Source organism: Magnolia sinica, chromosome 18, assembly GCF_029962835.1.
Source record: "Magnolia sinica isolate HGM2019 chromosome 18, MsV1, whole genome shotgun sequence".
NCBI classification, from domain to species: domain Eukaryota; kingdom Viridiplantae; phylum Streptophyta; class Magnoliopsida; order Magnoliales; family Magnoliaceae; genus Magnolia; species Magnolia sinica.
Window position 1 is genome coordinate 3,075,465 of NC_080590.1, and position 16,350 is coordinate 3,091,814.

Sequence of the window (16,350 nt, forward strand, 5' to 3'; positions counted from 1 at the left end):
TTAACAATAAGCATTGAGCAACCGTCAATTTTCTTTCAAGTCGAGCAAAGCTTGTACAGGAATGACACTAATGCAAGGGTTACTACAATGCTTGGGACAATATTCCACCTAGGTGGGGTTCATGTCGTACATCGTTTATAATGATAAAGCAGACGCAATATATCAGCATTATCTGATGTCCTGATTTTGTCCCTTCAAATCGACCATCAACCATTTTCAATATCTTAGGTTGATAATTCATAAGAGCAACTGAGAAGGTGGTTGATCATAGAATTAGAGTTTGATCTAACTGCTGAATTAGTATTCAAACTATTTTGTTTTTCTTTGCATTACTGATCAAACTGAAAGAGACAGCATAGAACAATTATAAGATGAGCAATACTTTTGAGGTAAAATGTCACAAGGTCCAGGAAAAAAAATGTTTATAAGATGAACATGTTAAAATGGATTCAGTTGCAAGATTAGAAAGGGTAGAATTTGAAATAAACTCATTCGATGAATTTGGTAGTGCCAATAGGTGTGCCAATAGGTAACACCCCGAGCAAAAGCGGGGCTTTAGATGGTTTGACCATGTGGAAGATTAAGACCAAGAATCACAATCGTTAGGAGTGTGTGGGTTCAAGTCAAAGCCTTTAAACAGACAAAAGTGAAGGCAACATGGGCAAAGATAGTAAGAAAAAACCTTGACAACCTATGGTTTAGCCGAGGATATGGTCCTTGATAGAGTGGAATGGTGGAATATGACTCATGCAGCCAATCCCAATTAGTTGGTATAAGGCTTTAGATGATGATCATAATGATGACGATAACAATGACGATTTTCGTTAGGAAAAGGCAAAAAGGCTTAGATGATGATAATGATGATGACAAAGACAATGATGATTTTCATTAGGAAAAGCGAAAAGGCTTTAGATGGTGATGATTTTTGCCCTCCAAAATTTGAAAAAGTGGGGGGGGAAAAACTGCATGCCTGGCCATGAAAACACCATAATGTTAATATAAGCATTCAGCTGACAAAGTAATAATAAGAAAACGAACTTGCACAAAGCCCAACAACATATATATGTAGAGAGAGAGAGAGAGAGAGAGAGAGAGAGAAACTCCTACGAGGGGGGAGATTAAAGGAAAAGAGGGGGAGGACCGCCTCTTACCCCTCTACGCAAAACATTTTATATATCTGAAGGTGATGTCATACACAAGAAAATTTGATCTCAGCCTGCCCTGTAAGGAGAAAAAAAGAAAAACTTTACAACAGGAATATGTATCATATATTATCATTATTATTGTTATTATATATGATGGCCCTCCACTGCATGGCGTCAGATGAAAAAAGCAACCGCCTCTGCAAGGCTTGAGAGGGCCGGTCACTTGACTTCTTTCCAGGTCATGGTTCCTTCAAAATCACCTCGGATGGGGTTCTGATGCTTGGTTACTCAATGCGGGATTTGAAGGAGGTGTCCCAATCTCTGGAGGGGGAGGGCCCCCCCACTTTAGTTCTCCGTCTGATGGTTCGATGACATATACTGAACCATCGCTCATGCCCAGGGCAATCTGGTTGGGCTCAGATGGGTGAGCTGCAATCACCAACGGGTGGGCATTGCTGTTGCTGCAAAATCCAACATTCCAAAAGATTTGATGAATTCATCATCATCACAGCCTTGTCCTGACTATTCAAATTCTATAAATGAAGGACAAGGCCCGAAGAAGAAAAGGCTTGTTCAAAAAGAAAAAGAAAGAAAGAAAAAGGAAATGGGACTCCAATTAGCAGAATGCAAAAATTAATTGGCACGGTAAGGGGAAAAAAGCGTATGTTCACAGCAAGAGAAGCACGCACCATTAGGCAACTCACAAATGAATTACCAAATAATAATAACATACAGAAATCAATACCTATGCAAACAATCAGCAAAATATTGAACTTTTTTTTTTAAATGAAGTTTCAGCAAATAGTGTAAATTTTGCATTGTGGCAAATCTAAAAGAACAGTGAGCATTAACCATCATTTCATTTGTCTAACTGATAAAACAAGGAAAACATTTCAGTTTGCATACCTAGCAACAGAAGATGGTATATAAGCAGAGGGTATATAAGCAGAGGCAACCGACAAATGAATTAACAAATAACAATAACATACAGAAATCAAAACCTATGCAAACAATCAGCAAAATATTGAACTTTTTTTTAAAAAAATGAAGTTTCAGCAAATAGTGTAAATTTTGCATTGTGGCAAATCTAAAAGAACAGTGAGCATTAACCATCATTTCATTTGTCTAACTGATAAAACGAGGAAAACATTTCAGTTTGCATATCTAGCAACTGAAGATGGTATATAAGCAGAGGCAACTGACAAATGAATTACCAAATAATAATAACATACAGAAATCAATACCTATGCAAACAATCAGCAAAATATTGAACTTTTTTTTTAAATGAAGTTTCAGCAAATAGTGTAAATTTTGCATTTTGGCAAATCTAAAAGAACAGTGAGCATTAACCATCATTTCATTTGTCTAACTGATAAAACAAGGAAAACATTTCAGTTTGCATACCTAGCAACAGAAGATGGTATATAAGCAGAGGGTGCTATCCGACATCGAAGCCTCAAGCTGTCTGCATCAAAGACTCCAACTGCACCATCACAGAACCCAGTGTATACCAGCAGACCATCACATGAATAGATAGCGCTTGTGATGGGTGCCGAGAGAGCGTCTCTCGGAGACCACTGAATAAAACAGAGGGGGAGAGAGAGAGTGTGAGAGGGATCCATAAGAAAGGGAAAGTGTTTCCACAAAAGTAAATTGATTCCATATGAAAGAAATACTGCCACTTCATTCAAAATTGTAAAGGTAAAAACCCACCAAACGCAAGCACTCGAGTTTGCTATCGTAGACAGCAAGTTGGCTTTCATGGACCACTAACAGGTGCACTAGATCATTATGGAACTGAACTTTTGTTTCCCCAACTAGAGGAGACGAGCGACCTGCCGGTGCTTGTATAAACCTTGATTTCTTCTTCTCCCACCCATCGATGCTCCACACGCATAGCTGAAATTTAGTCCAAGTCAGAAACAAGAGTATGAGTATAATCCAAAAGCAGGAAGGATGTGCGCATTTATTAGTCAGAGTGAGTAAATAGTGACTCCCTTCAAGTAAAAATAATCAAAACATATTCATCGCATTTTACTTACATGTGCATCAGCGCCTGAAGAAACCAGCACATTCAAGGACTGGGAGAATGCAAGGCCTGTGATTCTCTTCTGGTGACCCTTAAGCTTGATCTTAACCTTTCGACATTGAATAACAAGAAGTCGAACATTAAGGTGGACAATCCAAATAGACAACCAGATATCTTTCAAAAAAAAGGAGACAAACAGAGGAAATCATAAATGTGAAATCTTCACATGCAGAAAACATAAAGAATAGTTTTAAGTTCCAACTCTTCTACCCTTGGTTTTCCATGGCCAACTATCCATGACCCTCACCCTTACAATTCCACAGGTCATGATTTATCGAATTTTAGTGATTAGTATTATGCATCTTCCAGAGCTATCTGGAAAGACCAGCTCATGTTAGCCACTACTAGCAACTTCTTTCCTCCTCCTTTTTTTTTTTTTCTTTTTTCTTTTCCTTTATTTTCTACGGTTCATATACAGTTCTTTGAACTGATCAAAAAAAAAATATAGAAAATCAAATATCCCAGAACCTAATAAAAAGGAAAACGATTTGTGGCTTCTGTTTGGTAAATGCGAGAAATGTTCTTGCTTAATGTTGGTCGAACAATTTGGGAAAGCACAAGAGATCTTGAAAAAAATTGCACATGCATCAAATACCAGAAAATTTTAGGTACCATATCCTCGCTTTATACATTTTATTTTTTTTTTCCTTGAAGGGGTTCCTTATAAAATTATGGCATTCAAGATATGAAAACCAAAGTTGATACCTCATCAATCCGGACATTGTAAATTTGAATGGTAGAATCTTCCATCCCTATGGCAATGATATTATTATCTTGTGGATGGAATGCCAGAAAGGTTGCTGCAGGAGATGGTGACATGAAAGTCGTCATGACCTGAAAGTTACATGTTTCATTCCATGAGTTTCAAAATCTCAATTAAAAATAATCACATTGCTAAGAAGTGGGTTGGAACCATTATGTACCTTAAATGTCATCATGTTGAACAAAGAAACCTTTCCACCAGAAGCAGACATGACATACGAATCATTCTTAGATAAAGCAATACATGCAGCTGAATCTTCGCCAGAGTTGGTTTCACTTGTGTCATTAGTCATAGGAGTTCCACTGGGAGGTTGCCACAACTGAGGAATGATGGATGCAGTGGACTGAAAAGAACAGGGGAAAAAGCAATCATAAATCATATATTCTAGAAAAAAAATCTCTCTAGAAATGTAAATATGGTGAAAGCTAACCTTCCCAGATGGATTCCTATCAGTTCGCTGCCATTTCCACAGCCTATGGACGGCATTGGAAGCAAGTGCTAATACTGCCAGCCCAGAGTTTGTGTATATCAGTCGCATAACCTGCAACTCATGACATAAGTATCTCTACGCTGAACCAGCTGAGCTAGATGATAACAAAAGGCAGAAAAGTATTTATTAAGTACAAAAAAGATGGTCATTGGCTATCAGAAAAAAAACACTCTTAAGCAACCAACAAATCTCCGGAAAGGGGAATTTATTTCCAAAATTGGATTCAGGCTTTTCAGAATCAACATTCTAGCTAAGATGTTGAATTCATATCTGTACGATAAAATGTTTGATAATGCAAACAAAAAGAACTAATCATCATCTGATGCAAACTCATATCAGAAAAAATCTATATTTGGGGTTCAGATGATGTGATATAGGGGAAGCCAATTTTAATCCTTGCAACAAACAAGCCTTAAAGACCAAGAAGATCTCTAGCTATTTTCTGCTCCAAACAGTTCAATGTAATTAGCTGATTTCATAGCTCAATCAGAATCCTAATGTCCAATTCTACTATGAAATCTGGTAGGCATGGCTAAGAGACAAGGCGTGGCAGAGAAACTCCCTTTGGGAGGGAAAAAAGTAGCATGACCATCATCTCATTAAGTGGAGTGAGGTGCAAAAGAGTAAAGGAGAAGAGACAGAGGCTTTTTCCCAATAGGATAAGAGTTTTAACCAGATCCGGGGATCTTTGTACAGTTCATCCTTGTAAGCTTCTGCATTATTAGTTTTTAATATAATATACGTCTTTACCGTGAGAGAGGGAGAGAGAGAGGGAGAGAGAGAAGATGGTATTGTGCATGTATGTGGGAGGGGAGGGGGAATTATGGAAAGGAATTGGAATCTTCTTGGTTAATGGCGGTGGAGAGTCAGGGAAGAGTATGGGGTGGACCTAGGAACATAATGGAACTTCAAGGAAGAGATAGAATTGTAGAAGAACGTTCAAAAGTTAGGAAAGATGTAAAAGGTGAAAAAGACCCTTCAGGAGGGGGGAATGAGATTCAAAGTGAAAACAGGTGATCAAGTGAGATTCTTGGGGTGACGGAGCTCTTGCAAGAACATTGAAAGACACCAACAACTCATTCAGTCACTTTTCAATATGCCTTCAAAAAAAAATTGAGGAGCCCAACATGTTAAGAGTCATCTTATTATTACATTCAAGCCAAATCAAAAGCCCAACAAGCAAAGGTGATGTCCACAGAACTCTCTTGGCCTCTAAAGCTTTCATGCTATAGCTTGAAAAAGTCAGCAAGCAAACGAGGCATCACCGAAATGATTTTGAAGAGACCGAGGAATTTCCAACAAATGGATGATGAGAAACTGCATTGCAAGAATAAATGGCCCACCAATTCTATATCTTGTAGGCATAGAATGCACACATTTGGAATAATCATCTGTCTGCTCCTTCGGTGGTGGTCTATCATCATTACCTTCTCTTTTACTTAACAAATCCATCGCTATTACCTTGTTCTTCCCAACAAGCTATTCAAGATTGCTCACACGAGACAGGCCCAAATATTTTCAAATGTGTCCGATCAGATCCAACTCCCTAGGTTTAGAGCCAGCAGTGATAACAAAATAAAATGATTTGAGGGAAAAGCACTCTGATCTCACCAACTTTCAGCTCCACGTCCCTCTCCACAAACAATGGCCCTCGTCCTTCCATCAAGACCAGAAGACTAAAAACTCTTTCATCTCATTGACCAAAAAATAGTCACTGACAAAAAAAAAAAAAAATCTGCAGAAATAAGGAGTACAGACCTACTTGGTTAGCCACCTGGGAGAAACAATGAGAAATTCTTCCTCCTTTCCAAGACCCCCTATACAGTTGGGGGTAAAGACTAGAGATGGGCCTATCACTGCTCCACTAATCCTCCGAGAACCATTCCCTGGATTAAAAGTATGTCTCCCTCCCAAATAATGTTCCAATCCAAACGTCACTTTCCAGAACCCTGAGGCTCTATGATGGGTTGACTTAGAATGGTCATTATTGAAAAGATATTACATATGCTATTACTTTTAGCAGAAATCTCAAGGATGACGAAGTGGACATTTCATTTTCTTGTTGCTGCTTGAAAGTGTCTTCATTGCAGCCATGAGAAGGATGAGCCTATTTGCAAATTGACATGGTGCTCAAAGCTCCTTGCCATTTCTATAGATGGTGGCTCTCCTCGTGATTTGGCTGTCTACTTTGACCCCTCCCAAATTGGAGGCTTTCTTTTGGAGAGGGTGGCAGATGAATATTCACTATTCATCCCCACCCAAATAAAAAATTCCATTTGTATTTGATGCAAGGGAGTGGAACTGGTGCCCCACTCGTACATTCATTAGCAGATCTGAAGCTTTTGTGGCTATTTCTTGAGTTTGTTTGGCATCTCCTGTGTGTTCCATTGCAAGCATGGTGAGACTATTATGAGTCAGGGCAGTGGTTCGATGAAGCAGGATAGGATCCTATTGAAGATGCTTCCGATGGCTTCGTGTTGAGTAGTATGGAAGTGATAGAAATAGTCAGATTTCTGACAATAAGAATGCTTAATCGAAGTGGCAGAAATAAATCACAATTAATCTTATAAAATGCATGCAGGTTTCGGGTATTAACTACCTTGGACCTTATTTCCAATTTAGCTCTAGTGGACAATTTAACCCACCAAACTGAAAAACGTCTCCATCCCACTTTCAGGTGCTGAAAAGTTAACTTCGGTTGATCTTCTCTTAGCAACATGGGATCAAGCAAGCGTCATGGAGTGGACAGATGAAAATGGTTCAATTGCTTTCTCGTCCTCTGGGCCCGTGGGTGAAAGGGAGACATGACTACAGCTGAGGCATTGACCTTGCGACTTAAGAGAGGCTACGGTTATTTGCTCCAAAGCTCTCAGACCCAATCATGGCCAAAAGGGATTACACAGGTTATTTCTTGGTGCTGGAAAGATCAGTAAAAAACATGGAAACAGGCCTAAATACAAAACATGGGAAAATACAGGCAGAAAGGATGAAGAGGAATCATTCAGCTAATACAATGAAGAAAGATTCCCCAAGCTACCTTCAAAGATTTCCATCTGAGTCCCCATAAATACATTAGTAGCTTGGAGTGGATGGAAGACCTGATATGGATGCGGCCGTTGTCATAAGAAGTTTTGTTGTTGAATTCCGGTGAGGTTACCCATAAAACAACAGTAAGCATGAGGATTCATGCAACCCTGGCATTCCAGACCGGGCAAAGTGCCACAGGGATAATAGATCCCCAACCTTTTGGGGCATCACCCAGTATTTTTTCCAGAGTAAAGAATCTCCAAAATTTACCCGAGTGAGCTCCCAGTGAATGAATAGATGGTCTACCGTTTCCTCATCATGCGAGCATAGGATACATCCATTAGGGAGGATAATTTGCCTTTTCCTCAAGGCCACCACCCAAGAAGGCCCCAGACTCCAAATGTGACATATAGGATCCTTAGCTTGAGGCAAGGATTGGTTTTGGAGAACAGAGTAGGACTTAGCCATTGAAACTGTCCTATGTGTTTGATAAAAATCCTCGTTTTCAATCTAGGCTAAACATTTTGTAAGCCCATGTCAGAAGAGACGACTGATATCTAAGTAAAAGGAAGGCTTTTCACCATCTGCTTCTAGGGGAATCTCATTCCATTGTCTTCATTCATCCTTATTTTTGGCGTTATTTAATTGAAAGCATTATTCCTAAGAGAAAGTTCAATTCTATTACATACCTTTGCAGTTGTCAAGGGGTCAGGCAACCGTAGAGCTTTGAGCTGAGCTGAGTCAACGATATCAGCCAGTTTCCAGCTTTTTATCTTATCAACATCATCCACAATTCTGGGTTTAACATCCACTGTCCGGTTGCTATCCATGGTAACCTGCTATTTCATTCAACCTCGTATCTCAGACTTGCAAAGTCAATTTATATTTTATGTAGGCATGAATATAGAAGAAAGGCAGAATAGTTTTACTTATATTAGTGAGGCAAAAAGCATGATAACACTTACTAGGCTACTCATAGACACCGGTGGAGGGATTCGGTCGAGGTTGGCAACAAGCGGGGAAGAAACATTGGTCACAGAACCCAGTGCATTAACAATTGGAAGCTGCATAACCAGGTAGCAAATGCACATTGAAATTAGAGGGTGCAAGTGCACTGTGCAAACAGAAACCCAATTGTACCCAAAAATGAAATTGAGGAAGAGGAGCGCAACCATTAAACAAATCTTTTCTTACTGATATTTTGGAAAATCCTACTCAGCATTGCCAAAAACAAAAACAAAAGATAAAATGGGAGGTCCCAAACAACTTAATGTACCCATTACTAAACGAATGCTCTTTAACAATATAGAAAATCCAACCAAAATCAAATGGAGGAATCCTAACCAGGAATTTCCTTCCAATAAACCCAGATAACCTTGCCATGCTGTCATCAGCATTATGCATCTCTTTGTAAAAACCCAAGTTCAAATAGAATAGTCCTAACTGCTATTGGGTCTTCCAGAATATCATCAACATTTTTACCATCATCATATAAAATAAAATAAAGAAGGAAAGAAAGTTCAACGAGAAGGGAGAAAACAAACTTTTGTGTTGATTTGCTCAGAAGGGCCTCGAGACCCCTCAAATGTCCTGCTCTCCAGTATCCTAATTAGGCGTTGCCCATCAGTGTTTGCCAAGATCTTGATTCCATTGTCACTTGTTGTTACTGCTAGCAATGAGCCCTCTTTGTTGAATCTCAGCCTAGGACTTGCCTGCAAAGAATAACAATAGCAGAAATAAATAACCTTTGATCCATCAAACAATTTGACTTGAGTGGTTTATACTAACCGGCAATCCACCATCTGCATCTGTAGTGGTTAATATATTGGTATTATCCATGTCCCAAAACTTAATCTGAAATTCATCACCAGCAGCTAAGAAGCGGTTCCTTGTTGTGTCAAACTGGACAACGCCTAAGGAGCGCTTCCTAAAACCAGAGTATGTCCGTTTGATAGCTCCTTCACTCTCATTCCACTCAACTAAGTGGGAGTCCCCTTCCTTACTTGTTCCACAAGAGAAGAGCCTACAAAAAGATGAGAGAAAAATTATTATAAGATAGAATACAAAAAGAAGGTATAGTCCATTGTACTCATGAATTCAAGGAAAATTTTGGCAACTATAAATTTGTACTAGATCATAAGACTCATTCCAATAATCGATGCACCAGTCAAGGATAATGAAAACAACAGTTGCAGTATCCACTTATTTGAAATATTAACAAGCAGATTTTAAGTATAATAAGGTTCACCTAGATCCATCTGCACTATATGCCATAGTGGTGCACCAGAGTCCAGGAGCATCATAATCAACTCTTGATCCCAAGAAATCATAGAGCCATGCTTTAATTTTCCCATCAATAGCAGTAGAGAAAATAAACTGCAGATGAAGCTAAAGTCAGATGAATCCACAAACTCCACAATAATCGATAAATGAGCTCTGTCCAATCTTCCACTAAATATCCATCAATTTAGTATTCTGGTATTGTTGCACTAAAATAGAATCTTTAAGAAGGGACAGCATCCCTACATAGAAGACAACAGCTAAAAAGGTACCTGAATAGCCTCTTTGTGATGAGGACAAACGGAATATACAGGTGCTTCGTGACCTTCAAATACATACTGCTTGCATCCAGCTACTGCATCCCAAACCTGGCATTTATATAGTGAACCATGTCAACAAATGCTCAAACCTTTTCTTAACCAAATTTTGGGCCTCAAGATCATCACCTTAATTGTCTTGTCATCACCGCATGTGATTATGCAGAGTTGCTTGTTGGGATGAGAGAAAGCAATATCATTAACTCCACCAATATGAGCATCAATCTATAACACCATATTGAAGAGTCAGCAAACCATATCTTACTCTTCTACTTGAAGGATGACATACTCATATATGGGAATTACCTCCAAATGTTGTCTCAACTCGCCCGTCGGACCATAAGTATATATCTGAACAATATGCTTGGAAAATGCAACACCTAGAAGAAACAATGTAGCAGAATGTGACCATGAGAAAGGCAAACCTCATTAGGTGAAACATGCAATTGGTTGACAGTAAGAAGGTGCAGACTCAACAATGAAAAACCCATATAGAAGTGGACAAAATTTCAGCTATACCAAGTATTGATCCATTTGGGCCCCATATACATCGATTGACGGAAATTGTGACATCTTTCATCAATGCTGTCTGGAAATTTAATCAGGAACCACTATTAATAAGGATATCATGGCAGTCATCTAGAAGGCTTAATTCAGCCATTATGACATGATTATGGAATCACTAGGGGTTATGCCATGCAATTAACAAAACAGTACCTGTAACGGCATTGAACAAGATGAGATGTCCCAAACCTTAAACGTTTTATGTGCAAGCCTCTCTCGAGAACCAACTTCCCATATCCCAATGTCACCAACATTTGTTCCGACTACAAGATAATATTACAAAGAAGATTAGGTTCACCAATTTAAAACAATAAGCATTGTGACAAAAATGAAATGATACTTAACATTTTGGAACATAATCACTAAAGAATTCATGCAAGCAATCACCTAGGAGAATTGTCTGCTGCTGTGGATGGAAGTCCATGCTCATGACATTTGAGCCCTGGTTAAGAGCCCGCACAACAGTTTTGGGAAGATCATCTTGTGAATAGATATTGGGGGGATGTGTTGCCCCAGAGAACAACACCTACACAAGCCATGTTTTAGCACGATGAATAAGTGAAGATTAATAAACAAACATTTAGCACCCACAAAAAGAATAAAATCCAACAATACAGAGAATTGATTTCTAAATTCTGAAAATGGTTTTTAATTCTTTCATACCTCATCAGATTGTCCTGTACGCACCCTCCTCATCAAGTGCTCAGAATCAACTGACTGATAATCCATCCCAGGAGCACTTGTAGGAGTCCTCGGGTGTTTCAAAAATGCAGCTGTAGGCATTGCAAAGACTGCAGTTTTAATCTAAAGTCTAAACAGACTTCTAAAGCTGTTTCTCAAGACACAGGAGAAAAAAAATCTTCCCAATACATCTGCAATAAGACTATTTAGAAGAGGCTCACCTGCATTAGGAGGCGGCACAAGACCAGGGGGTCCTGCTGCCACAGCAGCATGGGGTAAAGGAGGGTTAGGGCTAGACATCCATCCCGCAATAGCACTAGCTGATGGAGAAACAACTGGTTGAAATGGCTGCATGGTAAAAGATTGATGTAAATCAATGTTCTAAGGAAATGAGAGCTATGTTAATGCATGAATCCAATTCTCTTACACTATGAATACCAATGGCAGGAAATGCCCCAGCTTTGGGAATGGTTCCCACAAGGGGGCTGTTGTTGGGAGGTGGAGCACGGGCTCCATTGGTAGGGTTGCATGTGTGATCTGTAAAAAGTGTTTTGATATCAGGGTTGGGCCGAGGATTCTTGCAAAGCTGATGCTGCCAATTGAGACTGAAAATGACAACAGAAATAACTGAGCAACATAATCAGATTTCAGGAAAAAAAAAAATCTAAATAATTAAGTAGTCAGAGAACTTATAATTCTGATATTAGTTTAAACACTCAGTGGCAATGCAAGTCTCGCAACATAGCCCATGCACGCATGGTTTGTTTCTTTTCTTTCTAAAATTTAGTAACTTGACTAAGACCAGAAAAAGATAAGGAAAATGCAAAAACTGAGAGGCAAAGTGTCAGAAATTTTCCTCCTCGGTTAGAACATGGGATTGAGGGACATTAAGCCATGAATGTATTATAGCCATAACTTATAGAACACGGGTGGGTCAGATTTGTACACTCAAGATGCAAGTGTGACATTATTTGGCGAGACTGCCAACATTAAGCCATGAATGTATTATAGCCATAACTTACAGAACACCGGTGGGTCAGGTTTGTATACTCACAAGTCTGCGTATGCGGATGCAAGTGTGACATTATTTAGCGAGACTGCCAACATTTTTTTCTGCCTCGAATAGAACATGGGATCGAGGAACATACGGCCATGCATGTATTATAGCCATAACTCACAGAATACGGGTGGGCGGGTCAAGTTCGTACATGCACGAGTCTGCGTGTGGGTAGGGTACATGTGTTCCAGGTTGTCTTAGTATAGATAACCCCATGGATTCCATTCTCTTTCTAAGCCATAATATCAGGTTTATTTATTGAATTCACAGGACGGAAAAAAAAAAGTATTGGAGACAGTTAAGGTAAAAATAAATGACCTCTGGTTGATCAAAGTCCGCAGCCGTGAAGCTTTGAAAGCCGGAAATGTAAGCTTATCACGGAATAATGGGTTTGCTTCAATGAGCTTTTTAAGTTCCAAAAGCATGATATTCCGAGCAGATTTCGTGTCTCCATACTTGGAAAGTTGCTCGTTTTGCCTACATGCACAAGCAGAAAGCGCATTAATCTCAAATAACACGAAACCTTCACCAAAAGGGCTACGTTATGAATACCTGAAGTTCTCGAGAGTAAGTAATTGGGTGATCTCCTTGAAGAGTTCTTCGTTGAAAGATGCAAACACCTTAAGATCCTTAACAAGAATTTCAACAGCCTTGGCCCTGTCATGCCTAAAAGAAATCAAAACCATAGATCAATACCCCATTAGTTACAAGAAACATTTTATAAATGATAAAAACAAAAACCCACCTATCAAGGGCTTCGAGATATTTCTGCTTCCTTATCTCAAAAAATATTTTCATCGAGTAACGGTTGTCTTCAACCTTTGTGAATCCGCATAGATACCGTTCCACTTCATCCCATTCGCCTGCCTGAACTTGATCCTCGAAATGTTTCATGTTGAAGAAAAAGCCCGATTCTTGTTCCAACCTAAATTTCCAAGAGACCCACTGTATAAGGAAAACAGAGGAATACCAAACTAGCATCTCTCTTTTTTCTTTTTCTTTTTTTTTTTTCTTTTTTTTTTTGGAACTAATAAAACAGCTGAAAAGAAAAGTGGCTTACTTATGGACAGTTTCCTTGAACTTCTCCTCATCCAAGAACTGTAAAATCAGGAAAACCAGTTCCCTACTCAAGGAAGACATAGTTCCCGGTATCCCTAACCGCTCCAGCGCAAAGATTTGAATATCAAACAATAGACAAAAGGAGAAAACGGTTCTTTTTCTCCTTTATCTCCTCCTTCAAGATTCCGCTTCTTACCACCTCAAAACAGCCCAAAAATCTCCATCTTCATCTAAAATCCTCTTGCAACAAAAATTAAAATAACAGTCAGAAGAAAAGAATATCTTCCCGGAAACTCATAATATCAAAACAGAGACTGGATTCAGTCTCTAAGCTCCCACATCAAAGATCTACACCGATAAATCAAACCCTAAGTTCCTGACAATATAAGGACAAAACACCTCGTCCCACCACTCGCCCTGCGGAAGGGGGGGATGGGGGATGGGCGAGAGACCTCCTTTTCACAACAGAATACCAAGATCCGACGTAAAACCACCCAAAACCCCTCTCAAACCTCCTCCCTTCCACCAATCCCCTCCACAAAAACCCAATTAATGGCGATCCGATCGAAAACGCGATAAATCGGGAGAGAACTTCAAAGAGAGAGAGAGAGTTCTAGTTCGAGCGATGATAACCGATCTAGACTGCAGAAATGCGCTTTTTTCGAGGGATTCTAGATCAGAAACTGAACTGATTCGAGGAAAAAAAAAAGCGAAAAAGGTTTGAAAACGCGATAAATCGGGAGAGAACTTCAAAGAGAGATAGAGAGTTCTAATTCGAGCGATGATAACCGATCTAGACTGCAGAAATGCGCTTTTTTCGAGGGATTCTAGATCAGAAACTGAACTGATTCGAGAAAAAAAAAAAAAGCGAAAAAGGTTTGAAAAAAAAAAAAAACGAAAGAGGATTGAAAAGAGTAAAAACAGCCTTACTCGCTATTTATAGGAGGAAAGGGAGAGATAGACTATTTCTAGGGTTTCGCTGGCTTCTCCTTCTCTGCAACTCGCTCTCAGTCTCCGCTGCAACACTTCTCTCTCTTGTTTGATGCCTTCCCTATCACTCGACTTTTATAGGAGGAAAGATCCCGTCGCTTCTCAGTACTCGGCCTTTTTCTCTTTACAAATCTCGTTCTCGGCAATTTCTCGCATCGGAAATTTCCCGACAGAGGATTTTGGGTTGGCTTTGGATGCAGATTGGCCCTAAGTAAACTCTGCTGGGCCCACCGTGAATGCATATGGCTTATCCACGCCGTCCATACTTTTTTAAAGATCATTTTAGTGGGTTAAGTCAAAATTAAAGTATATCTAAAACTCGAATGGACCACACCGCAGAAAACAATGTAATAATGATTTTCACCGTTGAAACCTTGCTAAGGCCCACAGTGGTGTTTAATTGTCATCCAGCCTCTTCATAAGATCATAAGATCACACAGACATGCATGAAAGGAAAACACAAATATCAACTTGATACAAAGCATCTATGCCCTCAATATTTTTTTCAATGGCAAATGTTCAATTCACACTATTTTCTATAGTGTGGTCCACTTGTGATTTAGATATACTTTATTTTTGGCCTTAATTCCTAAAATTATCTAATAAAATAAATGAATGGAGAAGATTATATATATATATATATATATATATATATATATATATATATATATATATATATATATATATATATATATATTACAGTGAGCCCCAAGGAGTTAAATGCGTGACGAGTTACTCGGTAGGTGATCCACTTCCGTTTGCATTGGGCTTATAAGCAGAGAACGTACAAGTCCAAGACCCTTTTGTGTTATTTAATGGACTACAGCATCCGGTCTGCCGAGAAAATAACTCCCATCGATATCAGGTTAGGTTATATTTAGTCCGCCCAGAAAATAATTCTCATCCTTTCAGGCCTATTTGTTTTTTCAAAGCTATTGTAAATACACTGGAAATAGATAACTATTATGGTTTACCGTATTTGAAAATTTATAAGGTTTTATGCCATTGAAACTAGTTCAAAAGAGATAATTTTAATTTTTGAATGGTACAATAATGTATATGATATATCCATTCCGTCCATCTATTTTACTATAATATTTTGAAGCATAAGACAAAAAATGATGTAGATACAACACTCAGGTGGCCCACACCAAAAAAAACAGTGGCCCCACAAAGTTTTTAACAATAAGTATTCGATTTCCTTTTTCGTATGGTGTGGTCCACTTGAGTTTTGGATATACCTCATTTTTTTTGCTTATACTATAAACTCAAATGGCATAATGGATGAACGGTATAGATAAGTGAAATGTATCACAGTGGGACCCATATATATTTTGTAATGTTTTCAATTTTTGTGTCAAAAAAGTAAGTGGTCAAATCAAGTATGTTGTAAATATATGGGGAAATAATTATTACTATTTTTCCTGGTATTTACCCGTGCAGTGGAAAATCAAACTGGCCCTTCATGTTAGGTAATATCCAATCCATCTAATGGGTCTCCTATACCACTAGAACAAAGATGTGTAAAAATCAGCCCTTCCACTCATCAAGTATCCTATACTTGTATTTGGTATTTATGTCATGTTATAAAATAAAAATTCCATGCCATCTTATGAGTAGATAGGGCTGATTTTTGCATTAAATGATCCTCATGGTGCAAACTAACCTATTACAGAGATTAGATATCACACATGCTTAACAGGTTAGAGGTTATCAACTTGGTGGACCGTGTGGTTTACCCAACTAGTCTTGTGCAGATGCTAGATCTCGAGTAGATCAGATCGAAGATCATGCTCACATTGGCTTTTGTTTCGTTTATAGTATGCAATGTAATGATTATATTTGATCAAAGCCATCACTAGTCAATTAATCTAATTTCACAGTTGGC

The 16,350-nt window shown here is 38.8% G+C and overlaps 1 protein-coding gene and 1 long non-coding RNA gene across 6 annotated transcripts; both read right to left on the reverse strand.

Moving 5' to 3' along the window:
* Nucleotides 1-1,118: 1,118 nt before the first annotated feature.
* Nucleotides 1,119-14,524, reverse strand: LOC131232985 (protein TOPLESS-RELATED PROTEIN 2-like). Of its 5 annotated transcripts, none has more exons than XM_058229528.1 (26): nucleotides 14,403-14,524; nucleotides 13,474-13,712; nucleotides 13,159-13,338; nucleotides 12,966-13,079; nucleotides 12,732-12,890; nucleotides 11,784-11,961; nucleotides 11,578-11,704; nucleotides 11,339-11,448; nucleotides 11,063-11,201; nucleotides 10,865-10,938; nucleotides 10,631-10,700; nucleotides 10,418-10,491; nucleotides 10,241-10,336; nucleotides 10,067-10,162; nucleotides 9,763-9,890; nucleotides 9,303-9,537; nucleotides 9,059-9,226; nucleotides 8,480-8,578; nucleotides 8,204-8,353; nucleotides 4,428-4,538; nucleotides 4,158-4,340; nucleotides 3,940-4,068; nucleotides 3,188-3,283; nucleotides 2,859-3,044; nucleotides 2,550-2,722; nucleotides 1,119-1,606 (listed from the first exon to the last, which is right to left on the reverse strand). In XM_058229528.1, exons 2-26 carry the CDS (start codon nucleotides 13,551-13,553, stop codon nucleotides 1,402-1,404), a joined length of 3,360 nt encoding a protein of 1,119 aa, XP_058085511.1. In that variant the 5' UTR covers nucleotides 13,554-13,712; nucleotides 14,403-14,524; the 3' UTR covers nucleotides 1,119-1,401. The 5 variants fall into 5 exon arrangements, with proteins under 5 accessions (XP_058085511.1, XP_058085508.1, XP_058085510.1 ...); XM_058229525.1 differs by having other exon boundaries at nucleotides 10,829-10,938; XM_058229527.1 differs by having other exon boundaries at nucleotides 8,204-8,350; nucleotides 10,829-10,938; nucleotides 14,403-14,523.
* Nucleotides 5,572-8,197, reverse strand: LOC131232986 (uncharacterized). Its single transcript, XR_009165014.1, has 2 exons — nucleotides 7,087-8,197; nucleotides 5,572-6,957 (listed from the first exon to the last, which is right to left on the reverse strand). It is a non-coding gene; the product is annotated as an uncharacterized LOC131232986 (long non-coding RNA).
* Nucleotides 14,525-16,350: the final 1,826 nt, after the last annotated feature.

Bases quoted from the DNA above. Each gene is read 5' to 3' on its own strand.
- LOC131232985 (XM_058229525.1), bottom strand. From the start codon at position 13,553: ATGTCTTCCTTGAGTAGGGAACTGGTTTTCCTGATTTTACAGTTCTTG. The intron at 10,492-10,630 runs GTATAGCTGAAA...TGTTTCTTCTAG, and splicing joins CCCAAATGGATCAATACTTG to GTGTTGCATTTTCCAAGCAT. The intron at 9,891-10,066 runs GTACCTTTTTAG...CTTCATCTGCAG, and splicing joins ATCACAAAGAGGCTATTCAG to TTTATTTTCTCTACTGCTAT.